Here is a 25,022-nt window from a genome sequence, read left to right on the forward strand (position 1 = left end):
CGGTCTTCAATCGTCGATCACTACAAAATTAACTCTATAAAGTACATACTAACTAGTAGTACATATTGTACGAATGTACAACCTAAGGTACAACCTAGTATATGATATGTCTAGGTCTCCAGCACTCGATATGACATGTCGACCAGATAGCCCGACTATACAAATCGCAAGCGTTCATGGAATCTATTCCTACCGAGGTAGTATCATTACATTATAGCAGATATCGTGACAAACGGCTCCGTATTGATTGGGTCCTAATGGTCTTCGGGAATGTCCTCAACTTCGCTCCCAAGTTCATTCTCAACCATGTCTTCATCACTGTCCTGGCCGGCATTCTCGTCGTCCCCATCCTCATCTTCTTCACTGCTGGACCCGCTGCCTTCACTATCGTCACTGTCGGGGTTGTAGTCTTCCTCTTCTTCATCCTCTTGGTCTTCAAGCTCCCGCTGGGCTTTCTGGAGCTCGCTTTCATCTTCGCCCGCTGCCTCAGCGGTGGGTGCCGTTGCGTCCTCTCCGCCGGCTTTATTGACATTGTAGACCTTGGCGCGCCGCGCCTCTGCGAGACTAGCATCTTGGAGACCATGTCGTTTGATGTAAGTATCGATCCCGGAGAAATTGTCTTGGTCAATCATCGAAAATTCGAATTCCTGAATGTCTTCTTCGGATCCATTCGCCGGGCGAGCCATGACATTGAGATTGAACGTCCGCTGGAGAACGGATGTATACGAGACAGAGTCAACGGTAGCAAATGAAAAAAACAGAAGCGGTTTCTTGAATGCGAATAAGATACCCGTAGAAAGAAGGAAGAGGTAGCCTAGCGCAAGCCAAAGTATGTTAGAATGATCGAGACTAAAAACTAAAACCACAATGGCTTCTAGTAAAATGGTGATAGGGATTATAACATACCTTCTTTGCTACCGCGGAATGCCTTGACATGGTATGCTTTCTCGCCCTTTCGGTGCGCCTCAGGCATGGCACTGACAAACTGTTTATCATCGGGGCGCACAACATTGGTGTGAGGCATGTTCTCATTCAGAATTTTGCGAATAAATGCCTCGGCCGATTCACCGGGACCGTGGCCAAGCTGCTCCTCATTTCCTGAGAATGCAGCCTTGGCTGGCCCATCGGCTATCGTAAACACCATAGCTTCAGAGGCTGCTGTTCCCTCGGGCGGGGGTGTGATACCGTCGGCGTACTCGGGAATGATACAAAAATTGAACTGTTTCTGTGTCTTCTCGGGCACAGGAAGACAGAGGGCATGGCCTAATTTAGTAATAGGTCATGTTAGCAACTCCTCTTAAAATAATTTTTTCCGGTTTAAACTCACGAATCTTGTCCATAGAAACACCGAATTCAATCTCTTTCGTAGCTTGATTCCTTGCCCGAAGATACTTATGTCCAGCAGTGATCTCGAGTGTAAGCTTCTTCCTCTGCGGCGTAGAAAACGAAACATCTTGAACATAATACTGAACTGGCGCATTGGCATCTTTCAGGTTGACTGACGCCTGCGCAGTCTCCCCGGAGTCTCCATTCTGAAGCTTGCGCTTTTTAGCGGCAGGCTCATCAGCGACTGGGGGCCGCGAAGGGAGGGTAGTGTTGGCAGTCCTGGCCAGCAGGCTGGAGGTATATTTCGCAAGATCTTCGAGTAGAGGTTTGTGCTGCGGTGTTGTGCCTAAACGATAAAACCCATTGGCGACGGTCAGCAGGAGGTCGACGGGGTCATCGAATGGGGACGTGGGTGCGCTGTTAACTACGCACCGATCGCATCGTAGACGCGCTTCTTCAGCAAGGGTTCCGTCGCAAATGCCTCCTCGATGGCGGCGATGGGCGCGCCCGTAGAATTAATCGAGGCAAATGCCATGTTTTTTGCGACTGCTTTGGTTCAAGAGAACAGCAGTGCAGGGAGATGCAGGTTAGTCGGAGAATTGGGGGATGGATGAACGTAAGAGTGGACCCGAAGTATCCGCATTGGTACTGGAACCCTAACTTGGGATCAGGTACGGAGTACGGATATCTACGTACTTTATGAATTTAAATGATACAAATCCGAAATAAATTTATCAAGAAATAGATATATGAGTGAATACAAAGCTCCATACTAGAATACAGTGGTGTGTGTACACAATGCTACAGGGAAAAAAACCTCATCCTCCTCCTTCCATCTTCTTCGCCCAATCAAGCAGTCTGCTTGGACTTTGACTTCTTGGACTTCTTTGGCTTCTCGAGACGCTCGCTTTGGATGTGCTTGTTAATGAAGTCGATGGCATCCGGCGTCAATATCCCATTCCCGTCAGTATCCAATCTCGCCTTCCTTGCTTCCGCGATCTGAGCAATCTTCATGTTTTTGGCATCTGTCTTCGGTGTCATCATGGAGACAGTTTTTCTGTATTCCTTGCGATAGTCCTCCTTCATCTTCTCTTTCAGGTATTCCGGATCGTGTCGAGTGCGGAATCTGGAGTATTTGTTGCGCAGCTCATCAATGACGGTTGAGGGCATAGGTGGCTGCTCCAGTGTGGGTGTGAATGTGCTGGCCTCAACCGCCATTCGTGATGTGTCCATCTCGCCGTCGGTGATGACAGGCTCTTCCTCCAATGGCCAAGGGATTTCGACGTCCAAGCCGGAGACATAGCGAGTGAATCTTGGGAGCTTGCTGTGTTCACTTCGCTCGGTGTACGGCCCAGCGGCATAAGCGTGCTGGACAATGACGTTCTGCATCTTTCCAGTCTTTGTATCTTCCAGCGGAATGACGTGTCGGATGTCGTCGAAGGATACGGGGAAGGACTGTGGTTGGGTATCACCTGTGTGTCCCAATCTGTCTTTGGCCCATGGGGGGATGATCACGTCGGCCTAATTGAGAAACACCAGTGAGCAATTTGTTTTAGTGACCAAGAGGTCATTGACCTGGATGACTGGTCCGCCGGGGACATACCATGTTGATACCCTTGATGAGGACAGTCTCACTGTCCCGGTTGACCTGCTGAATCACATTGATCTTTCCCTGATCCCGTCCTCGCACAACACAGACTCGGTCACCTTCAGCGAAGAGGACATGCCTCCGCTGTTCGTGCTTAGGGAGGCGCGGCGGGTGCAGGACGGAAGCATCCTGACCACCATATGTAGTGCGGTGCAGACCAGAGTCTCGCATGGGGGCAAGAGGCCCCTTTTCCCAATCTTCCCAGCGGTTCTTTCGTGCTGCTTGGAATTGACTAGACAGCGCGCCGCCGAAGTCCTTCCGTGCTCGCCGAATCCCAACACGGTCCAACAATTCTTGTCGTTCATGAGCTTTGTTGGTTTTTTTAAGCGCCTGCTTCCGGGCTGAAGCTGTCCGCTGGATAACTCTCTGCATATTGGGTGTTGTGATCCAGCAATGGCCGAACGTTGTCTCTGCCTCAGAATCCCCGATTTGCGGGTCGAAAATTGAGGGTGTCCGACGGGGCACGTGATCAAGGTCAATATGTATTATGTCAGCACAAGCCGCCCTGGGACCGCCTGCCCAGGTGTAAACATTCAAGTATATCGAGATCAGCCCTCACTCTGCATTGTAACTACATGCTAGTTGGTGATTCAAACGACAACTTTTAATATTCTTTTTGGAATTTAGTTACAGGTAACTTTCTCTATTTGAAGAAAGAAGATACTCCCCATGGAAAATGACAATGAAGGCTAGGAACGATCGACAGGCTCAACAACGCCAACAAAAACAAAACAAAAATCTCAATAAAACTCAAGAGGTTATGAATATATTTCTGTACAAGGAGCTCTCCGTCACAGCTCACTGGTCACACTCGAAATCCCAGGGCCATAATCCACATAGAAACCATACCGAGGTGAATGGATGCCATCGTGATATCCAAAAGATATTCAGGCAACACCATGATTAAAGGTGTATACCTGAGGATCCGGGGATTACTGATGGCCGTTGAACAGTGTCGCTCGACAATGCGTAAAGTCATCTTTGTTTGGGACCTTCTGGTTCCCCGTACGGGTCGTTTCCTAGCAGAGCTCATTTAGTTTCCGAATGCCGACCAGAGGACTACACTTTTCCGCAACTATCTTCGGGAAATCAAGAAGGACAAGCATGGATTGCGAGATGTGCATTCAAGCTCATGCCACATAGTTTGAGATCATTGTTGGACGCTGCTTCATTGGAACTGTAGGAGACCATAGAAGAGAGGTACCAGCGCGGCATCGTAGCTTTAGAGAGTGATATCGCGCAAAACTTGAAAGATGATTATTGGAGCCGGTGAAATGCCGAAGGCGGGCGCGAAGAACAAAAACATTGACTTTTCGATTCTTGTTGGGCGCAAGAAAAGCTGGGTCAAAAAGTAGACACCAGGTCCTTTTCGTAGAAATTGGTATGTTGTGTGGTCCACGAGTATCAAGACGTGGAACTGGATTGAAAAGTCTTTTTGTGAGCGGGATTTGCTCATGCATTTCTGCTCTTGATTGACTTGTCCTCGAAGTCTGGGGTGCTTCAACCTTGTCATTAGTCAAAACCTGGGGTTCGAGATGAGGAAGGAAATCTATAGGGTTGTGTTATTTGTATGTTGGATCAATCGTCAAGTCCACCACCATATCACGCCTATCGAAATTGTGACATTAATCCACTTTGAGCAAATGAACCAACACCGATAAATATTCTATAAGCGAGTAGATTATATTGACGTTGATGCAATGGAGCGCTAAATGGTTCACATTTTCCCTCGAAAGGATTATGCTCTCCTATTTTTGGTTTCCGAAAAACGACTTAACGGCTTGTGGCTTGTGGGCGCAAGCTCCAGGATTTGGCCCCTGTTTACTATTTTTAGCCGGCGCAACGCGATCATTGGAGCTGGCAATATATCAACTCCACTTTCAAAACAGCAGCCTCAAGAATGTTGTGAAGTCATGTAAGCCCAGAAGCAAGCGAAGGGGGTAAAGTTTTGATGATTTGGTTGAATAAAAGATCAAAATTTCATGATTTATTTCCCCCAATGGGTTGACGACACATTTAACTTAGTTGGGACCCCCCTGGATGCGGTAGCAAATGAGACAAGGGTTGCCAGCAGAGAGCATAAGATCGTTGGAAACCTCCACCCACAACGTAGTCAGTACATACCGAGAGTTCCCGCGGAGCAGATCAACGCCAGAAGCAACTGAGATGCAGGGAACTATCGGAGCGATCTTCACTGGTCAAATCAAGCATTTTGGGTAAAGGTTTCCAGTATACTCCCATAGCCCTGAGGCAGCCGCGTAGGAGCACTGCCCATAGAAATTTGCACGTCCCGGTAGGGTGGTACATTGTACATTGTATGTGAAATTCAAGGGCGTGGAGCTAAGAAATTGTCATAGTAGCCCTTTATCTTTTATGCGGTGAATGTTGCTGGATATGTAGGTACCTTGGGATTTCCCCATAAATGTAGGTTTTAGGTGATGATTGAATGAATGGACTGGGTTGGGTTTGTTCCTCAAGTTCTCAAAGAGAACACATGAGCCACTGAGCCACTCCATAGCGAAAGCCAGAGGGTATTAGTGAAATTCAGATCGGATAGCACCATCAGAGGACTGCCCAGGTGATATCACATTTTGCTCATATCAGATACCAAATTTCATAGCCACGGGTGGCTGTGCTGGCTGTGTGGGCAGCCAACTGACAAAAGTGGGCCGGGTGATGTGGATGGAGCGGGTTTTTTTTTGGGCCTCAGCCACACATATTTAGGGCTGTGTACCATTTAAGTTCTCTCTTTTTCTCTCTTCTTAACCTTGGAAAGGGGGAGATGGTATAAGCCACATGTAAAAAAAAAGGAAGCCTGAAACTCAGGGGGTACACATGGGTATGTGGGCTCATTGTAGAGTGTTGGCATAGTATGTACGAAGTATCCCGTAAAGGTAACGTACTTATATACACATGCATACCGATACCAAAAGCTGTACAATGTACTGAGGCAGTACATTTAAGGCTGCATACCCAAGTCAATACCTCTTCTAGACTTTTTGCAAGAAACTCCTCCAGGGGGAAAAGCCACAATACCGATACACCAACTGGCAACAACAAATACCGTATACTGCCACCGCCCTCCGTTGTCTGGCCTGGTCTTCTATCTTTCTCTCCTCCACCTCCAAATCATCATTCCATCGTCTTTTTTTCATCGCTTCCCATCGGAAATACCTACTCCATCTTCCTCATTTCTCTAGAGCTATTGCTGCTGGCACTAGCTGATTTCCTGCATTAAATCTACTACACCGTTGCGCCTTTGAACACTGTATGGGATCACCCTTTTCCTTTTCCCCCTCCTCGGGAGCCTGGCTTCGCCCTTTCTTCTCGATCGTCTTGCCTCTATCACCCCCTCATGCCTGTAGAAATTCTTCATTCTTGGATCTCTAGGACTTGCGGGGCTCCCTGGCTCTTTCCTGCTTATTTGCCCCTATACTGACTTGTTCCTTATCAAGATGGCCGAGATCCGTCGCAAGCTCGTCATCGTCGGCGATGGTGCCTGCGGTAAGACCTGTCTGCTCATGTGAGTATTGAAAGTGGCTCCCTTATCGAGGGCGCTTCCCCCAACCTCGGCGTTTACTTGTTGGCTCGGCCGGCTGACTGAAGTTCACAGTGTTTTCTCCAAGGGCACCTTCCCCGAGGTAAGCTTCTATCCATACTCGAAATTCCGATCACCGAAACCACGTTCCATTTCCTAGGGATATACGCCGGAGAGGCATAATTCAAGAAGGATAATCTGACTTTGTTTCCGTCAGGTCTACGTCCCCACAGTCTTCGAGAACTACGTCGCCGATGTCGAGGTTGATAACAAGCACGTCGAGCTCGCTCTTTGGGATACTGCTGGCCAGGAAGATTACGACCGTCTCCGTCCTCTCTCATACCCCGACTCACATGTTATCCTGATCTGTTTCGCTGTGGACTCCCCCGATTCGCTCGACAACGTCCAGGAGAAGGTGCGTGTCTCATCTCTAATCGATTGCACATTCCGAAGCAAAGAAGTTTTTGGGTGTAGACTGGAACGAATGTACTGACGTACTATAATAGTGGATCTCCGAAGTTCTGCACTTCTGCCAGGGTCTCCCTATTATCCTCGTCGGCTGCAAGAAGGATCTTCGCGACGACCGCAAGACTATTGACGAGCTTGCCAAGACCTCCCAGCGCCCCGTTTCCCAAGACCAGGTACGATTTTCCGATTCCGTGGTGAATCCATCACAAACTAATGTATAATCACAGGGTGAGGAAGTCCGCAAGAAGATCGGCGCCTACAAGTACCTCGAGTGCTCGGCCCGCACCAACGAGGGTGTCCGTGAAGTCTTCGAGGCTGCCACTCGTGCTGCTCTCCTGAAGGCCGTTAAGGGCAAGGGAGGCCGCAAGCCTGGCAAGGGCTGCCTGATTCTCTAAACGAACCAATTGTCGAGGTGGTCTGGCTCGAGTAGAGATCATATGTATGAGAGCCTCCACGAAAAACAATTGGTGACGTTGTTCTCGGAAAGGAGGAGGGCTTCATGGCCTGCATGCGAAATTGTGGATAATATCGAATCCGGGCACCCGAGTCGTGGAGGTCTCCCCCCACAATTCAGCTGGTCGACCTTGTGTTTTTCTTTTGCCTTTATTTGCAGAATTTGTCTAGGGAGGCGTTGTCTTCATCATAACCCTGTGGGCTTTTCTTTTTCTTTTCCTCTCGTTCCGACGCCGTGAATATTCAAATGCCAAACCGCTACGTTGAGGTGGCAGCTATAAACCAACAGAAAAGCACCGAAAAAAAGAACCCAGAATTGGAACAACCAGGAGATGAAGAGGGGAAGCCATTCAGTGTAGCACCCGTTGTGCAATTTGGTCAACGCCGTGACTCGCCTTCCCTGGTCGAGTTCCCCCTGTGTCATAGATTCTTGTCCCTGCGGTTATCTCCCCATACGCGAAGAGCTTGATTCGGCTTTTACTGTTTTCTCTCCCTCCTTTACTACATTTGTTTTTATGTTACAGCTTATGCATGGTACTGTCTGTTTCCATCTGATATGTGTACCTTCCCATGCGTAATCCGGCAGTCTGCGTAATCCAGTGTCCGTAAAGCTAGCTGTATATATTTCAATGCTTCCAACCACTAGAGTATTTAAACAATTTCCATATCCATGTTCAACCATCGTTGTTTATAGCAGGATATTTATATACATACATATTTCTGTAAACACGCATAGGAAGAAACCCACAACTCCACACTCCACTCCACTAAGCCCCATCTCAACTACCGATTCAAACTCAGCAGGCCCTCAATATAGCGTCTAGCGTCCATGCCAAGCCCCTCAACCAGCTTCGATGGCGCCATATCCGCAGCACGGGAAGACCCCGTGAAGCCTGCGGAAGAAGACGCACCGCCTAGATCACGGAAGAAGCGAGCGCCACTGCTGACACGGCCATGGTTTGCCGGAGAGATGTAGTCACTCGCTTTGCGGACGAGGAAGGCCTCCTGAGGCGGAGGAGCAGGGTGCGCTTGGGACTGATTTGCGGGGAAGAAGTCATCGTTGTTGGCTATAGATGAGAGGGCAACGGATGAAGAAGTGGCAGATAGCGCGGTTGGAGTTTGGGTTGTGCTGTGTGGTATGCGGACCCAGACGACCCACCATCCGCGGTGGGTTTTGCTTGTGCGTTCGAGCTCTTGCGGGCGGGACCGCGTGTCTGTGTGTGTTGATAAGAGGCGGTGGTGGATTGCTAGGCTTTCAATGCGGGACCAGGATGGTGTTGATGATTGGGAAGGGGAAGGGGATGGGGAACGGGCTGGTGAATTGGTTGGCTGGGTGGAGGGGGAGGTGATGTTCATGTTGGGAATGTTAGGGATGGAGGAGCGGATGGTTAGGTTAGATGGGTCGTAGACTAGATCGTAAACTGGCTGGGCTCGAGTGGAGAATCGTTTATTAGGGTCCGGGGAAGTCTCGGACATGGCGATTCGAGAGGCCGCCATTGTTGGGGATGTTGATGATAGAAGGGGTTTCTGAAGAGGACCGAGTTGGTGATGCATGCTTGAGTATAGTGATGGTGATGATAATGCTGGTGTTTGAGGATCAAAGAGGAATGTAAACATAAATGGTTGATGCTGGGGTGGTGGTGTATTAGCGAGTTGATTCGCATGGGACAATAAGAAAAGCACATACCACATATATCACGACTTGGAGCTTTGTCGGAGTAGTATCTGAACCATCCCCTAGGTGCACATGTAGAGTTCTATGCACTATCCGAGTCTTGGGCTGGCCGTTCTCCGATTCGGGCTCTGGGCTTCCCTCTTCTAAATCATCCAGTTTTTCTAGATCATCACGAGGTCCAAGAACGAAATGACCCGAAGGACCGTTCCTCGTGCTGTTTCGATGTTTTACACCGGCCTGAGGTGATTGTCCAGCACTAATGGGCTGATTTTTCGGGTTTGAGATGTTTGAATTGGATTCATCTTGCATTGGGGTAGAACTTTCAGGCGGCGTAGATGTCGACTTTGGAGAGAAACTCCATGAGGAGCCATATCCGAGAGTGAGATATTTCATGACTGCCTCTGTTGGAAACCCTTGGTTCTCGCTGTTTTGCTCGGTGCGAAGTGGCGATGCCTCATTTCTTGTTCCTGTTTGATTCTCCTCAACGACTTCTGGGGGTGGTTGCGGTGCTGCTGTTATGAGCGGACGAGGTATACCTGGCGTAAAATTGCGATTCGGCGTGGAGGGATGAGGGGAATCTTCCGAAATTTGCCTTCCACGCTGCTTTCGTGGTTTACGGCGACGCAGCGACGTTGGGTCCCGCCCAACTCCATACGCAGCATCCCCAAACCGATAAATGCATTCCATCCAGTGTGATACATGCGCTAGTGAGTGCCGAGAAAGAGCGCCGACACCAGTAAATACCACACCATCGGATGGTCGAGGATCGTTATCTGCCCCAAGCCATCGACTTTGGACATTTGAGCCTGTCAAAGTCGAAGACCCCTCGAACTGTGGGGATGGATCACCAAACCTGGAGACAACCAAGTCCACTAAGCCATCGGTCCTTGTCACAAAGTCTTCAAGTACTTCTCTTTCCCCGCTGCCCCACTCTTCCTCCCCGACGCCGATCCCCAACTCTCCTCCCGCAGAGAGTTTGATGCCATTATAGATATCGACAATTGGGTTTCCGGTCAACAGAAGTTCCCAATTCCACGCAAACTTCTCCCAGAAACGCTCAAGGAACAGACAAAATGTGGACCTGCCGACTTGATGGAGGATGTCGTCCAATTTGAAGTTGTGGTGTAGGAGGAATTCCGAATGGGCGCGACGTAATTGCTGGATCAGTAGAGGTGGCGGTCCCATCTCTCGTGAGGAATAATGAAATGCCGGAGAGTCAGATTCCCCCGAAGATCTCTGGGCTGGATCGGCGGGAATTCGAGTCAGGTCGATAGACTAACTTAACATAAGCTCTGTGATCTGGGCCGTCATCTCAACCACTTACAGCAACAACCCACCAGTCCTTCTCCAACTCAAGCAAAACAACCCACGCTTTGTCTGTTTCAACATATTCCAGTGTCTTTCCAGCCGAGAAGTTGCTGCAGATCAAGCACGATTAGGGTAATTCATTTGCGGGGTTTGCGGGGATGCCTACCTAGCAAAGTTGACCATGCCCTGCGCCAGACCTATCTGGCGCAATCTCTCATTCTGTTCATCTTCAAGGCATTTGTTTGCTTCACCTTCTGCTGTGGAGCCATCGATGCGCCGTGCATAGCTCGATTTCGAAGTATAGAACACGATCTGGTCCGCTATCGTCTCGTCGGTAGGTCCGAGGCTCGGGTTATAGATGGCAAGGTACGAGAGTTGGGCTGGAATCACCGAATCATGATCGCTTTCAGGCATCGCATCGTTGGATCTGCAGGTCGCACCAGACAGGCAACAACGGTAATGGTTGAAAGACAGATGCATACGAAGTGGGATCTGGGGTGGATGTTGACATCACGTGGTTTATCGATAAGCTACTATGGAAGCTTCAACTTTCTCCCCTGTGGCTTTTCAACTTCTGGCAATTACCCACCAGAATCATGTGGATTATTCCAGGCCCAGGGAGCCTACGTCTCTGCAAGAGACCGTTGGTCCTTCGAGGGCTTGTCTTCAGGTCATATGCTACCAAGACCTCCGATCCGCTCCGCATTCTCTTTTGCGGCTCTGATGAATTTAGTATCGCCCACTTGAAAGCTCTCCATGCTTATCATTTGAAACAGCCGGAGCGTATTTCTTCTATTGATGTCGTGTGTAGACCTGGAAAGAGAGTTGGAAGAGGACTGAAGCAAATTCGGGAAGGTTAGCTTCAATTTACGCTTCCTTGAAGGGCCGTGTTTTCTGATTCAATTTCCCTCAGTTCCGCTCAAAGCGGCCGCATCTGCTCTCTCCCTTCCGATCCATGAGATTGATACCTTCACTGGATGGACGGTAATACTAAAACTCAACACAATTGGTATCTTCTCGCTGACTGTGCTAGCCGCCAACCTCCCCGAACGGTCACATAAACTTGGTGATTGCTGTGTCATTTGGACTTTTTGTTCCGCCGCGCATATTGAATGGTGCCAAGTATGGAGGCTTGAATGTGCACCCCTCGTTACTACCAAAGTATGCGATTGTTATATGTTCAGAATCGAAGAGTAAGACGATTGACCTGATTGATTAGCTTCCGTGGTCCTGCACCGCTTCATCATACTCTTCTCGCCGGCGAGACCACCACTGGCGTGACGGTTCAGACCTTGCACTCAAAACACTTTGATCACGGAGTGATATTATCACAGACACCGCCTCCCGGGTTCGTCATCCCCAATCCAGAGTCCTGCACCGTTCCCGAGTTGGTGGACTTCGTTGCACCTAAAGGCGCACAAATGCTCGTGGAAAGCATTGAAAAGGGACTATTCGTCCCTCCCATTGCAGATTCCGGTGCTGAACAGACCGGAAAGTTGAAACACGCTCCCAAAATCACACCAGAGGACCGGCACATCAACTGGGCAAACTGGACCTTGGCAGATATCAACAGACGTAACCGAGTGATTGGACCTCTCTGGAGCAAGGCCCTCTGTGCAAGCAATCCTGTAGATGGACCTCTGTCATTCCAACAGAAACGAGTCATTCTCACAGATATCGAGGAGGTTGACCCGCCCAAGGGATGCGATTCGTTCTCAATCCTCCCAGGTCTGCCGTTTACAAATGCTCCCCACCCTGTCGAGCCAAAGAAGACACGGCAGTTATACGTTTTTACTGCTAATGGCAAGGTTCTGCGCATCAACCGAATGAAAGTGGAAGGCGAACAAGATGCAGAGGGTCTGCGGGCTGCTATCAAGGCTCGCATGTTCGGTGATCGAGCATTCCAATATGAAGGCCGGGAGTTGACTCCTTTCCGCAACTCTCTTGTATAAATATGATAAACTTCTGTGTACTATCACCTCTGTTCTAATAAATACGATTCCGTTTCCTCATTTCTATCAGTTCCCGAAGCCAGAATCTAAAAAGATTGTCAGTTTCAAATCAACCCGCTGGACTTGAGACTCATACCAATCTGAACCGTTTGACCGGTTATAGAAGCATTCTTGGCCAATGTGATAAACATGTCCGCGCAGTCTTCCACCTCGGGCTATAGCAGGATTCATTAGCACACAGAGTCCTTTTAAGGTTGGAGAGACCAGAATTACTTACCGCTCGCTTGAGGGTTGTTGCATTTGTCCAGCTCTCGATGGTATCGGCCGGGAAGCGTTGACCCTGGGATATCCTCAGTATTCATCAATGCTAGTGTTGAGCATGTGCTACTTACCCATTCAGTGAGCAACAGACCAGGAAGAATAGCATTGACGCGAATTTTCGCGCCTTGGCTCTTAGCCAGACACTTCATGAGATGGATAGCTGGGCGATACAGAGTCAGTAATCAAACAGCATGATTTCAAGGAATGATAGCATACATGCTGCTTTTGAGACAGCATAAGGCAAGCTGCTACCACTTGCCATGACACCCTAGTAAAAGCCCGGCAATTAGCATTCCAACGTTTCTATAGCAGTGGACAGTTCAAGGCCGTTTGGCATGTTTTGGCAGCTTACCGCAATTGAGGCTGTGATGAGGAAAACACCACCTTCCGGGTTCGCATTGAACGTTGGCAAAGCTGCCTTGAACAGATAAAAGCTGCTCTTGACATTGACCGACCAGCACTGATTAAATAGTCAGTCAAACCAAAACCTCCATCACGAAGGGCGCATTCGGTACCTTATCCCAGTCATCATCGTCCATGGCATCAAGATCGCCGAAATTGGTCATTTTTGTCCATCCCTTCTCATATATCAGTATTTTACATCCTCTTGGGATTGTCTGTATAACTCACGGCATTTGAGATAATAATATCCAAGCCACCTAGCTTCTCAATGGTGGTTTTAACGGCGTTGATACAGTCATCTTTGACTCCGGCATCCTGTTTCCAGATGCAAGATCATGTCAGCGGCTCAGCTTTAGACGAAATATTCCATGTACATGGAATTTGAGTGCCTTACACCTTGAATAACCACTGTCTTTACACCATATTTGCTTGCAATGTCCGAGGCAAGCTTCTCCGCAATTTCCTTGCTGGACATATAGTTGATAGCAACGTTGCTTCCCTCAGAGGCAAATTTCTCAGCTGAGAGAGCACCTAGCCCTCTGTTAAATGAGATTAGCTTATTGACCAGAGCATAGCTTAATGCTCCAATTGAGGATTCATACCGAGAGCCACCGGTGATCAAAACATTGCGACCCGACAAGGAGTAGGGCATGGTGAGTAGAATATATTCGAGATCAAGCTCAATTGCTTTGTTGGGAAAAGAAGAGACAGAGGGACATAAGATTGAAATACATAAATAAGTTGAAGGAATTGCCGAGTGTCCGATGCGGGGTAGGCTCGATCAAGGTACATTTGACAATTGACATTTGAAATTTGCCAATTAACAGGCTGAGCTTTGGACAATCATTAGACTGGAAGAGAAGAAAGTCATATTGAGTTGGCTCTTCCAGCATAGACAACCATTTAGTGACCATTTCCCGGGAACCTTTCTCAGTGGTTAAGGAACGGCTTCGGAATGCTTTTTCTATACCTAACACACTAACTACATATATAGATAGGCACAGTCCAGGTACACGGACATGGAATTGGAACTTCGGGCTTCAGTACGACGGTTGATTGGTCGACGAGGAATACTACGGGCGATACTACCGACGAGGCGATGGATTCCGTGAAATTGGATATCAATGGGTCTTTGACTAATCAGACTATTCAGTTGAATGTTTCGGGGTCTGCGGTTGGGTGGTTCAGGGATGAGGGGTACAAGGAGCATAAGACGGCGAATGTTACTTATAATATCGTGTTCACGGGTGCTTATGATGCTGCGAATTCTACGCGGATTCTTGTTACTAGAGCGGCGAGTTCCAATGAGTCTCTTGTGAGCTTTCAGGCTACGCCTGAAAGTCCAGGGACTGTCATCGGGGTTTCCTGGAACTTGGCGGTGATCTCTTTGGTGGTAAGCATGGGATTGGCGTTGGTATGATTGATCTAGTTAGATTGAGCTGTTTGTATCTTACGATGTATGTAGCCTCTAAGTGCAAGGTCGCTATCTTACTACGGGGGATAGCTTACCTTGATTTTCCATACTGATGGTCAACATGACCTAGTATGTATATAGCAATGTATTCCTTAAGATCACTATGGCGTCTAGCCAGTCCCAAAAGACAAACAAAATACTACTATGATTAGAACTATCAAAGAACAACAAATGAATATTATCATGAGGGCCGAGTTCTCCTTGAGGTATAGACTAAAGCGTGGACTCGATGCTCAATAATAGATACCTCTAATCTCTCACTGCCCAGGTGAGTCTGAGGACTGAAATTTACCTATCAGCGGCAGCTAAGATAGCCGATAGCCCTGAAGCAAAGCCTACATACATGGATGTAGAGCGACCTAGGTCCATATGTACTCTATTTAATGGTTACTATACACACAGTACCTGAAAAACAGTCTAAACATATTGGGATTTCTACATCTGCATTCAACAGTCCAAAATCCCATAACAATGATCACGAATTATAGACTTCTTACACTACAGAGTTAGGTTTAAATCCCTACATTTAGTGTGCACGGAGAGGGAACCAGTGCAGAAATAGATCCCACGTTTCTTGTCAATCAATTCATTTCTTACCTAGGTACCTACCTGGTGAGAACATCATTACCTGTGATATCTGCAACTATTATATCAAAGATGCTGTTGAAACAGACCAAGCCGGTGGAAATGCACGGTGCTTAGATCACAAGCCATCCTGTATATTGCGTTCTCTTCATCCCCCACCAGGCCCGTCGTCCGGCCTGGGCAGGCCATTGAACGAGAAAACGGTCGGCCATTGGCAACAGCAAGACACCGGAGATACTGAGCGAGCTCACCCGGGCCCATGATTCGATGTAAATAGTGCGCAGCTTTGGTGCCGATGCAAACGAGGAGAGTGTTCGCAGACCCAGACACAAGGCAGTGCATTTGGCCAAACATAGAAAGAAACGGATAAGTTTAGCACCTGCGACAACGCAGACTGCTGTAGCGGGACCGTTTGTGAGGATCAAATCAGGGTAAGGCGAGCTGTATTCCTTTGGGAGCTTTTGGTCCGGGTGAAGTCCGCGAAGAACATTGAGACAAGCCCAGAAGCATTGAAGCGTAGAGAATGGCGCGGTGAGATAAGATTGATGGACCCGTCGGGCACGTGGAACTGTGACAATGGTGTAATTCTTGTTATGGGTATGGCCCTCAGAATTTTGTACATGTTGAGCCTCAAAATCCTTGGCTTTGTCTGCGCTGAAGTTATCTCCGGAGCTCACGAGGTATGTCCGATACGTGTAAATTTGGGGGTCGAAATTCATGCGCTCGAGCATGTAGAGCATCTCAGCTGTATGACCACCACTTCCAAGGACTACCAATAGGTGGGTAGGAGATCCCCTTGGGCGACATTTGGAGGGAATGATATTCTGGGAGATCGTGAGGGAGATGAGTAGAATCTAGGAGAGAAAGACAAGTTAGATTGATTCAATGGTATGGGTAAACGGTACTTACGAGAAGTATGCTGGCCCCAAGTGCAATTGCCAGGACAAAACACCACAGGAGCAGGTCCCAGAAGGATAAAGAAGCAAAAGATAAGGGCATCTTGGACCGCTGTTGTATGGTCTCAAGAGTTCGGTGAGACAGCCCGAGGATTTCAGTGCATCATTATCATAAGAATGGAGCCGAAGAATAATAGAAAGAGAATGAAAAAAGAAGAAACGACAATGGCAATAAAGGCAGTCAAGCGCAGGAGCTCAAGTTGCAGATCTTCGTGGACAAAATTGGAGTCGCGGTACTCCATACACGTCCCCCGCACGTGCAAGCTCCGACTTTGTTTTATTTTCCTCTCTTTGGCATCCGGGACCATCTCCCTTGTTTACACCAACGCTTTCACTTGTGTTTTCCTCCATGTTACTATGTCATGGCTTCTCTATTTTCTAAGCGTTTGACCTGCTTTTATTGTGGGCAGCGGTCTGCTCATTTTCATCGCGGGCCTGTTCGCAATTTCCGCTGTGAACATTGTGAAGCTGATAACTTCTTCGACGAGGTACGCTCACTGATCCTTGCCTCGAATCTACCTGAATTATATTAATGACTGGTCTCTAAAAGAAAGGAGAAATCACCGACCCACCAGCTGTGGTCACCAACGCTGAAGTCTACGCGCCTGGCGCATCAGACTCGCCCTTCGAATCCACTGACTTCGGTGGATCTCAGTCATTTTGCGCCAAATGTGCTCGGAACCAGCATTTATTTACGAGCTCACTGGCTTCCTACTTTCCCCCCCTCAGACGATCCCACCGATAGCGAATACGAACGCGGGTATGAGCAGTTCCGCAGACGCCTGGAGGACCGATACCCCCAGGTTTGCGAGTCTTGCGAGCCCGTTGTGAAATCTCGCATCAGAAGAGCTGGCTACGAAGCGAAATCGGATCACCTCAGGCGCATGATGGAACAAAGCCGAGCAAACCGAGAATCACGACAGGCAAGGAACCGGAGCTGGAGAAGCTTGCTTCTTTTTGTGGGCGCACTTGCATATTGGGCTAGTATTGCTGGTCAACTAGTGTGGAACTTGATCAGTGTAGCCACCCTCTCCCAGATCTCGCCAAGTTTCGATTATTTACCCGACACCGGACGATCTCCAATGGCACCCAACTCTGTGATCTCGTGCGTCAACCAGTCTATTCGTTTACAGCGCATTCCTAGCGATTGTTCGCCTGATCTAGCACCAACTGCCGGTCTGGCATTAATTGCAGGTGCACTTTCGCTCTGGTGGAATCCAAAGCTGCGCATGAAGATAGAAGGAATGCCCGGTAAATTCCGCGGTCTTGCAGAGTACTACCAAGCTCAACTCATCGTCATGGTGGTACGGTGTGTTTTCTGGGCAGTAGTCAAGGATCCGTCTGCCAGTGGGTTAGAACCCAAATTGGTTCCGGCCTTCCATGCTTTGATGTCGGTTTTCACTGTTCTGGTAAGCTTGTTTTCCCCCTTGAACTTTCCATTTGCTAATTATGGTAGTCGGTTTTGTTCTCTCGACATGTTGTCAGCTACTCTAGTCGTCCACTTGTCAATTGGTCTGATAACAGCTGGGAAACTCAATTCGAAAGCCCCAAAGCGTCTTCTTCTGCACTGCCCGAGTCACCTGTGTCCACTCGCATCACAAGATCTGCCGGAACACCGAAGGCGAACATTGGTGGATTCCAGCAGCGCTTTCCTATTGACAAATTGGCCCAGCGTCAATCTCCGTCGCCCGTCGAGCAGTCGCTTACGGTTGCCTCCCATCTTACGGATAATGATGGCATGGATTGGTCCCCTTCTATTACCCATAACCTCCGGCCCACTGTGACACAGCGAGATCAGCCGTCAGTGCTCGATGGTCCCCATCCATTTCAGGGGCAGATCCCAGCAGCCCCGATGCCTCCTGCGTGGAAGCTTCGCACCCAGACTTCAACAAAGCCCATCGAGCAAGTGATTCAGCCTAATCCGTTCCACCACAGTACTACCCAACCGCAAGGCCAATGGCAGCAAAGGCGTGCCGATGCTGAACCAGTGTTCAAGGAACCAAAGTTCTTTCCTCCTAATGATCATGATACATCTACTGGGCTGGAAACACTGTTTGACCGTGCCTTTAATTTCCAGTCTGATGCTGCCCAAGGACCTGGCTGGTCTCAGCAACCGCGGAACACGCGCCTCGATGAAACGCAAAGTTATCTCTTTTATGGGTGTCTCCGACTAGGTCTGCTAGTCAGCTTTATCAGCGCATGGACAATCTCTCAGAATCACCAGGTCTTGATTCCAGGGAATTATGTGGAGATCGCTGCCCTAGGCGCGGCAAGCCTTGTTGCTGGGTTCGCTTTGATCACCATGGTAAAAAGGCCTCTTGTGCAATGGAATGGCATGGAGATCTTGATTTCTATCACGGAACTTGGCGCCGCTGTTCACATGGGGGCACATCTGCCCACAGTTTCGCTTAACCGGGACTACTTCGATCGCTACGGCAAACTACTCCTAATTTTCATGGCCGCACAGGAAACTATGAATGTATTATCCTTCTACAATAAGGCCAGATTAGAAAGCCGGCAGCACTCAGGATCCGTATCACCACAGCCGCAACTACAATCACCGCATCAGACTCAATTGGGTGCCCTTGACTGGCCCACAAGTCAATCTTCATCCAAGTCTACACCTGAGCCTCGAGTCAGCAGCGCCCCTGTGCGATCATTTGAGTCACAACCATCCGCTCCTCCACTTTCATTTGGCGATACCGATGCGGCCACCAGTTTCTCTTCAGCATTACCTTCCGTGCCACAGTATGGGCTTACCTCGTCTCGAACTGTCCACTCGTTCCCCGCTGCCAGTCAGAACACCTTCAACCAAAATAGAAACCCACATAGTTTCACTATGGAATCTCTAAAGCAAATCGACCCCGTGTCTGATTATGAGCGAGATTCGGACACCGAGACTATAGCCACAACTACAACCGCCGCCACAAACTTCACCAACCGCAACATTCGGTATGGGAATAACCCCGGTCTGGGTTCCAACCCCTTTTACTCACCCCGGCGGAATGGTCTTGGATCAGGCATGGGCGGTTTGAGCTTGGATGATGATCCTACTCCCCGCCGCATGACTCGCAGCCAGACCCAGCATGGGCTACTTGGTCGGCGTCCCACCAACTACGTCCGATGATTTTGTGTTTCCAATTCGCATTCATCTTTCCGTTCTTTTTTAAGATTTCTCGTTTTGTTTGTTCCGTACACCGCTGGCCATTCTATGCCCCCTATCTGTTGCTGATCAGTGACAAATTGGGGCCCTGCCATTACTTGCAGACTGGATGGGCCCTCGCCACGGCGTTGACCGATTGACCCAGTCTGTTTCTTTCTGTTTCTCTTTCTTCTTTTTTTTCGGCTCCCGGTTTTGATTCAAGCGAATGTCATGGGTTCATAGCGCAGGCGAATGTTTCTTTTAGTTCTATATTGACGGGTTTAGCGGTCCTCCGAGGTGTTGGGGCCGCTGTACATATCTTTCCAGAGGTGGACTACCCAGGTACTTTGATGATATCTATGAAATTACGACGACAGATGTGAATTCTCTTTGATACTAAAATATTGATTTCTTGAATTTGATTGCTTTCAACATTCGTTCATTGACATTCCATATAGACCTAAACTAGTAAAACTTACTCATTCACCCTCTCAACATGCACCTGTGACGACTTGTCCACTCCATTTCCAATAGAGGCTCGCTCTGCGTCGGCATTCTTATGTTCAAGCAGCTGCGTAACACCAAAGAGCTCATCCATCTTCTCGAGAGACAAACCTATAGGCACACCATAGTCAGCAAAAGACACCATCATATACTATCAGAGGACTCGACTCACCCTTCGTCTCCGGAATAAAGAACCATACAAAGACACACATCGAGAAACAGAAGCACGAGAAGATAAGATACGTTCTGCACACCCCAAGGTCAGCAAACCCACAATCCAAAGCACCAGTCCACCAGCCAAACTCACCCATAACCATTTTCACCAACAGTAGCCAACATATTCGGCACGGCCCTGGCAACAACAAAGTTAAATAGCCACTGCGTAGCAGCTCCAAAAGAAACATTAAGTGAGCGCAGCCTGGCAGTCGGGATCTCGGAGACGTAAATCCAGCAGACGGGCCCCCATCCGAATTGGAAGAATGCCGCGAACAGGAAAATGCACACCAGCGCAAAATACCCGGCTGGGATGACGGGTGCGCCCTGAACTGGCGGCGCAATGCGCACGTACAGTCCGATGTACATCATTGCCAAGCCCTGCGCGATCGAGGTCCATAGGAGGGAGCGGCGTCGGCCTAGCGAGTCTGCTACGAAGATCAGGAACACGCCACAGCTGACCATCTTTACGATGCCATAGACGCCCGTTGCGAAGAGGTTAGTTGCGTTGCCCGTTACGCCGAGCTGGATATGGGGTGCAGTTAGCATCATTGTGTTTTCGCTTTAGGAGCTTGAAGATAGAAGTGCGTGCTCACGTTTTGGACTGCGACTTGTTAGCTGGACGATTCCTCAACGGTTTATTGGGAATGGGAGCAACATACAGATTTGGGGCGCATAGTAGTTAATCGCATTAGTTCCAGTCATCTGCTGGCAAATCATCAAGACGATAGAGATGATCGCGCGCTTGCGATTACCCGGAATGAGCCACATCTCTTTCATCAAGTCCCAAAAGCCGGACCCAGCGACAAGTGCGCGCTCCTGTTCCAACTGGGTGGCAATGGCCGCGAATTCCTCCTCCACGTATGGGTGGTCAGAGGGCAGATTGCGCACTTGGGAGAGAGTCGCGCGGGCTTCTTCCCACCGGTCTTGTTTGGCCAGCCAGCGGGGGGACTCATTGCACAGCAACATGCCGAAGAACAGGAGCACTGCGGGGAGACCTTGCATTGCCAGTGGAACGAGGTACATTGTAGGGCCCTCGATGTTGAGCAGCGAGCCGTAGTTGATCCAGAATGCGAGCATGATGCCCATCGTAATGAATAGCTGATATAGACCTGTTAGGCCGCCGCGGATTGCGCGCGGCGCGTTCTCGGCGACGTAGAGTGGGTTGATCATGGATGCGGCACCAACTCCGAGGCCAGTGATTAGTCTGGAGGTGTGGGTGTTAGCTTGGAATGGTGGGTGGAGGACTAGAGGCGAGAATATCTGTCTTACCGTCCGATGTACATGACTTCGATGTGGCCGCTGGCTGCAGTTTGCATGACAATTCCGAACACAGCCACCACCGCTGCGCCGATTAGGGCCATTCGTCTACCCCATTTCTCGGCTATCGGGGAGGCAACCAGAGCTCCAAAGAAGCATCCTGCTTGGAGGGTGGAGACAATATTTGCCGATAGATTTGCTGCCGCGACTTTGGAGATGTTCTCCAGGCCGTATGTCCTGCATCAATGACACTGGTCAGAATGGCTAGACGCCAGAGGGCAGAAAGAGAACCGCACTTCTTAAATCCTGGCATGGTCAAAACACCGCCAATAATACCGGAGTCCATGCCAAAGAGCATTCCTCCAAAACAGGCCTGGGAAGCATTAGCTCTGTATTTCTAGCGTTATTGTCATTGCCATCGCTAAGGAGAGACTGACCGAACAGGCAAGCATGAAGACCCTCCACCCATAGATCTCCTTAGGATCCTCTTTCATCGCCTCATTATGCACAATTTTCTTTAGAAGCCACGACATCTTGGATAGTAGCAAAAGGAGTCAAGTCAAGATAATCGCAATGACTCCAGTCGAGGAGGGGAATGGCTAGCTTAATAGTAATTCTCTGAGACCACCTCACGACGAAGCTAAACTCGAGATGCCGACGGCTATTGATATACGTATAAAAGATGGAAAGATACTAAGACCACAAGCCTATGGGAGGTGTAATTCTAAGCCCAGTTGTCTTGGCTTGCCACCGAGCGGCCTATGGGACAAAAGTAGGGACACGAAACAAGGCGAGCGGGCATGGATGAAAATATCCACGAATCCGAAGCAAGGGTGACACGGGCTGCAGGGAGCTACTACTGCTCACATGGCTAGGGTGTTTGGGGGTTGGTCCAAGATGTTTAGCTGATTCACGTGCAGCTCTCAGATACGCGGGAGGCGTGTGGGGGTAAAGTTCCAGGGTAGTATGCGCTGATTTCCCGATGATCATTTGAGCCTGGCAAATTATAGGAGAATAAGTAGCTTTAGCCGACAAAGGGAGAGGAGAATTTTGGAAGGCTTGGAGTTGTCGGCTGTTGATTTTACCCCGGACTGCGGGGAAACTCAAAATCTAGGGCTAATCCCAATGCAGCAAAAGTTTACAGAATAGGATTAGCATTCCGTGATTAATTGCCTGTAAACCAGACTCATTGTATTGCACAATATCAAATTGCAATGTCTGCCAGAAATCAACTCTGATCTGTACTCTCTATCCTCTTCTGTAGCCACTCTGGAATAACTGGCTTCTTCTCCCAAGCCGCCTTCCAATCCCGTTGATGGTCTGGCAGAGCATAAACGGCCGAGACGAACCAACAATCCTGACCAGCTGCCAAGTCCACCGAAAGCGACGGCAAAAGCGTGCGTCCGTGAATGATATTAGAGTTCGGATCAGCCAAGACGATCCGACCAGCCCGCCCAATAGCCGAATGGAGCTCGGCGATGCCAACAGCCCCAGCCGATGAAACCACAAGTCCGCTCCGGCTGTCATGCATCGTCCCCTCAGAATCATCCCCAGTCATAGGTCCTAAGGTACGACCATTATCGGTGCGACATCCGTAAATAGCAAAGGCACCTTCGGAGGTCTGCAACGCGCGACCGGTGCGCACATGGTGAGCGCGCAGATGCCAGTTCTCAGTTTCTTCTGTCGGCGGAATGAGAATCGTCTCAATATCAACATCTGGCCACGGTTTCCAACCAGACACAAGAATAGGCTGGCCATTGGGCTCTGGTTTCTCGAAACGCGCATCGAGGGCCAGCCGTCTAGTCTGCCAGATATCGCCGCCGTCGTCTGACAACGCAAGCATGCTGTCTGGGGCGTGTTGCTCCAGCTGGTAGCCACCCGTCGGAACCGAGTATCCAAAAGCAGAACTGTATGCGAACTTGCCATACTTGGCCTGTGTCGCTTTCAGGGGGTAGTGGCATGCTTGGCCTGATGACAGCAGGAACGAGTGTCCACCACGACGGATGGCAATATGTTTGGGGTATTTGAGCGCCAGCACTTCGGGCAAAGAGGAACTTGGGTAAGGCTCCTCTTGCGCGGACCAGAATGGATGTGTCTCCGGTAGTGCCAGCGGGGTGAACGAGAGACAGCACCAGTACGGTGACCCGGGGGAATTGTAATTCTCCGTTAGGTACATGTTAGCGTACGAGTAGCCGAGACTCAAGGTGCCATCGTTGTTGAACATGTCATGCTGCGTAGACCACCATCGGAAATGGCGAAGCATAATTCCCCTCACCACGCCCCATGTCAGTGGCTCCGGTAGTTCGACATCTGCGAAGCCTAATGCACCCCAGAATCCAACCATGGCAAATCGGTAGGTCATAGAGCGTCCGAATGGGATGGCACTGCCTATATGGTAGTAGTTCTAGTCAGGACCAACTCACACCCTAAAAGAAGAGAGAGGGTCATATCAGAAAGGCCCGCCCGAGACATACCGTTAGGATCGAAGTAGTGTACAAAATCTTTAGCAAACTCCCGTGCCCGTTGGCGATAGCGCTCAGCACGGTCAGGATCAAAGTCACCGGCCAGCTTCGAATAAAGAAGCTGCAAGAACTGAATGGCGAACGAGCCTGAGTAGTAATCCATCTGATGATGACTCTTAGGCCCATCATTGCTCCATCCCCCGCCAACATGGAAGGTATCCAAATGGTCCATATCAGCCTCGATACGAGACAAAGAGTACTCAGCGCCATTCTTTCTGAGGCCCAAGTTTGCAAAGACGCGGAACCACAGCCTAAAATCATCCCGACCATAATTAGCCAACTCATTCAATCCACGCCCACAAAAGACCATCCTGAGCAGATCAAGCCATAACATACCAATTCGTATTCGGCATCTCGCGCGCATTAATGCTCGCCAACCAACTACCAACATTGGCCTTCTGCTTCTCCGTCAATGGATCCCAAAAGACATGAGGCGCAACAGCAAGCGCAAACCCAATTGGACACATTTCCACCATGCGCTGATCCATGTCCTCGATATGGCCCCAGAACTCCGGGTGCTCGGGATCAGTCCCGTTGATGATTCCCTGGCGCCAGCGCTCGGCCTCGGCGTATTCATATCCGCCACCCAGCAGTGAGGCTAGACCCCATAGCGGGCGGGCGTATCCCTCGATCTGGGCGCCGCCTTCATCAAATCGTGTCGTCGATGTGCCTACTTTGACGCGTGTGCCGCCTGCTGTAAAGAGGGGTACTAGCGGGTCGAGAATGGCGCGGCATGCTTCTTGTAGATCGGATCTGGTGCGGAAGGGGGATTTGCTGAAGGCCTGTGAGGGGGTTCGGCCGTTAGCGTGGATAGACATCGTAAGTCTGTATGCCTAGAGGCTATAAGGAGTTTGCGCTGTAGCTTTTGTTTGTTTGATAGGGTGGTTGTAGGTTTTATAAAGATTGACATCGGGTTAATCGCCGATTATTAGTTGCTTAATAGGCACTTGATATCGGGGTTCGCGTGACTATGCCGACGTATAGTAATATCTGGGGCCATTTTGGTGCGAATCAAAATTCGCTGAGAATCCCGATTCAGCCAGTTGGAAGGGCTGTGCGTAGTTTCTGAGGGAATCCTGGGGCTGGCGTGGGGTTTGGATTTAGCCGGTCGACGTAACGTGGGGAGATCATCAGTGACAGGAGGCTAGTCTGTTCGAAATACATAGGCTGTATCTGATAAGTGGAGAAATTATCTTCCACCAATGAGGGAGAGAGGCAAAACAACCAATAATGTGGCTCTTGTTCATAAAGGATATCATGGTATTATTGTTTGTA

The 25,022-nt window shown here is 49.4% G+C and overlaps 10 protein-coding genes across 10 annotated transcripts; 3 read left to right on the plus strand and 7 right to left on the minus strand.

The window, feature by feature from the left end:
• Positions 1–254: 254 nt before the first annotated feature.
• rtt106 (putative negative regulator of DNA transposition (Rtt106)) lies at positions 255–1,861 on the minus strand (the record flags this gene model as incomplete). The annotated part of the gene is made up of 4 exons (XM_057276931.1): positions 255–814; positions 907–1,263; positions 1,328–1,672; positions 1,759–1,861. 4 exons carry the CDS (start codon positions 1,859–1,861, stop codon positions 255–257), a joined length of 1,365 nt encoding a protein of 454 aa, XP_057136541.1.
• A 314-nt stretch (positions 1,862–2,175) lies between these two features.
• On the minus strand, positions 2,176–3,346 carry N7471_004213 (mitochondrial 54S ribosomal protein uL24m; the record flags this gene model as incomplete). The annotated part of the gene is made up of 2 exons (XM_057276932.1): positions 2,176–2,847; positions 2,930–3,346. 2 exons carry the CDS (start codon positions 3,344–3,346, stop codon positions 2,176–2,178), a joined length of 1,089 nt encoding a protein of 362 aa, XP_057136542.1.
• A 2,604-nt stretch (positions 3,347–5,950) lies between these two features.
• rho1 (Rho family GTPase RHO1) lies at positions 5,951–8,073 on the plus strand. Its single transcript, XM_057276933.1, has 6 exons — positions 5,951–6,242; positions 6,430–6,497; positions 6,588–6,615; positions 6,730–6,927; positions 7,019–7,153; positions 7,208–8,073. The coding sequence occupies exons 2-6, from the start codon at positions 6,430–6,432 to the stop codon at positions 7,373–7,375; spliced, it is 597 nt and encodes a 198-aa protein (XP_057136543.1). The 5' UTR covers positions 5,951–6,242; the 3' UTR covers positions 7,376–8,073.
• A 143-nt stretch (positions 8,074–8,216) lies between these two features.
• N7471_004215 (uncharacterized protein) lies at positions 8,217–10,830 on the minus strand (the record flags this gene model as incomplete). The annotated part of the gene is made up of 4 exons (XM_057276934.1): positions 8,217–9,062; positions 9,121–10,383; positions 10,433–10,526; positions 10,583–10,830. 4 exons carry the CDS (start codon positions 10,828–10,830, stop codon positions 8,217–8,219), a joined length of 2,451 nt encoding a protein of 816 aa, XP_057136544.1.
• Positions 10,831–11,012: 182 nt separating this feature from the next.
• N7471_004216 (methionyl-tRNA formyltransferase) lies at positions 11,013–12,368 on the plus strand (the record flags this gene model as incomplete). The annotated part of the gene is made up of 4 exons (XM_057276935.1): positions 11,013–11,271; positions 11,330–11,400; positions 11,450–11,577; positions 11,636–12,368. 4 exons carry the CDS (start codon positions 11,013–11,015, stop codon positions 12,366–12,368), a joined length of 1,191 nt encoding a protein of 396 aa, XP_057136545.1.
• Positions 12,369–12,434: 66 nt separating this feature from the next.
• N7471_004217 (SDR family NAD(P)-dependent oxidoreductase) lies at positions 12,435–13,743 on the minus strand (the record flags this gene model as incomplete). The annotated part of the gene is made up of 10 exons (XM_057276936.1): positions 12,435–12,454; positions 12,505–12,583; positions 12,646–12,708; positions 12,761–12,849; positions 12,906–12,957; positions 13,042–13,149; positions 13,205–13,267; positions 13,320–13,406; positions 13,486–13,630; positions 13,694–13,743. The coding sequence occupies 10 exons, from the start codon at positions 13,741–13,743 to the stop codon at positions 12,435–12,437; spliced, it is 756 nt and encodes a 251-aa protein (XP_057136546.1).
• Positions 13,744–15,263: 1,520 nt separating this feature from the next.
• On the minus strand, positions 15,264–16,149 carry N7471_004218 (glycosyltransferase family protein; the record flags this gene model as incomplete). The annotated part of the gene is made up of 2 exons (XM_057276937.1): positions 15,264–16,004; positions 16,060–16,149. 2 exons carry the CDS (start codon positions 16,147–16,149, stop codon positions 15,264–15,266), a joined length of 831 nt encoding a protein of 276 aa, XP_057136547.1.
• A 319-nt stretch (positions 16,150–16,468) lies between these two features.
• N7471_004219 (uncharacterized protein) lies at positions 16,469–19,233 on the plus strand (the record flags this gene model as incomplete). The annotated part of the gene is made up of 3 exons (XM_057276938.1): positions 16,469–16,594; positions 16,661–17,515; positions 17,563–19,233. The coding sequence occupies 3 exons, from the start codon at positions 16,469–16,471 to the stop codon at positions 19,231–19,233; spliced, it is 2,652 nt and encodes an 883-aa protein (XP_057136548.1).
• Positions 19,234–19,723: 490 nt separating this feature from the next.
• Positions 19,724–21,758, minus strand: N7471_004220 (sugar porter family MFS transporter; the record flags this gene model as incomplete). The annotated part of the gene is made up of 8 exons (XM_057276939.1): positions 19,724–19,863; positions 19,925–19,998; positions 20,060–20,490; positions 20,562–20,569; positions 20,628–21,172; positions 21,238–21,462; positions 21,522–21,598; positions 21,663–21,758. The coding sequence occupies 8 exons, from the start codon at positions 21,756–21,758 to the stop codon at positions 19,724–19,726; spliced, it is 1,596 nt and encodes a 531-aa protein (XP_057136549.1).
• A 630-nt stretch (positions 21,759–22,388) lies between these two features.
• On the minus strand, positions 22,389–24,565 carry N7471_004221 (glycoside hydrolase family 154 protein; the record flags this gene model as incomplete). The annotated part of the gene is made up of 3 exons (XM_057276940.1): positions 22,389–23,613; positions 23,700–23,998; positions 24,084–24,565. The coding sequence occupies 3 exons, from the start codon at positions 24,563–24,565 to the stop codon at positions 22,454–22,456; spliced, it is 1,941 nt and encodes a 646-aa protein (XP_057136550.1). The 3' UTR covers positions 22,389–22,453.
• Between the last annotated feature and the right edge of the window lie 457 nt (positions 24,566–25,022).

The sequence above is a fragment of the Penicillium samsonianum genome, assembly GCF_028829775.1.
Source record: "Penicillium samsonianum strain IBT 33392 chromosome Unknown utg000003l_segment0_segment0, whole genome shotgun sequence".
Lineage (NCBI taxonomy): Eukaryota > Fungi > Ascomycota > Eurotiomycetes > Eurotiales > Aspergillaceae > Penicillium > Penicillium samsonianum.

What these genes read in the sequence shown, in the direction of transcription:
- rho1 (XM_057276933.1), top strand. Translation starts at nt 6,430, where the DNA reads ATGGCCGAGATCCGTCGCAAGCTCGTCATCGTCGGCGATGGTGCCTGC. An exon ending in CCAAGGGCACCTTCCCCGAG is followed by an intron (nt 6,616 to 6,729) that starts GTAAGCTTCTAT and finishes TGTTTCCGTCAG; the next exon opens with GTCTACGTCCCCACAGTCTT. An exon ending in TCGACAACGTCCAGGAGAAG is followed by an intron (nt 6,928 to 7,018) that starts GTGCGTGTCTCA and finishes GTACTATAATAG; the next exon opens with TGGATCTCCGAAGTTCTGCA.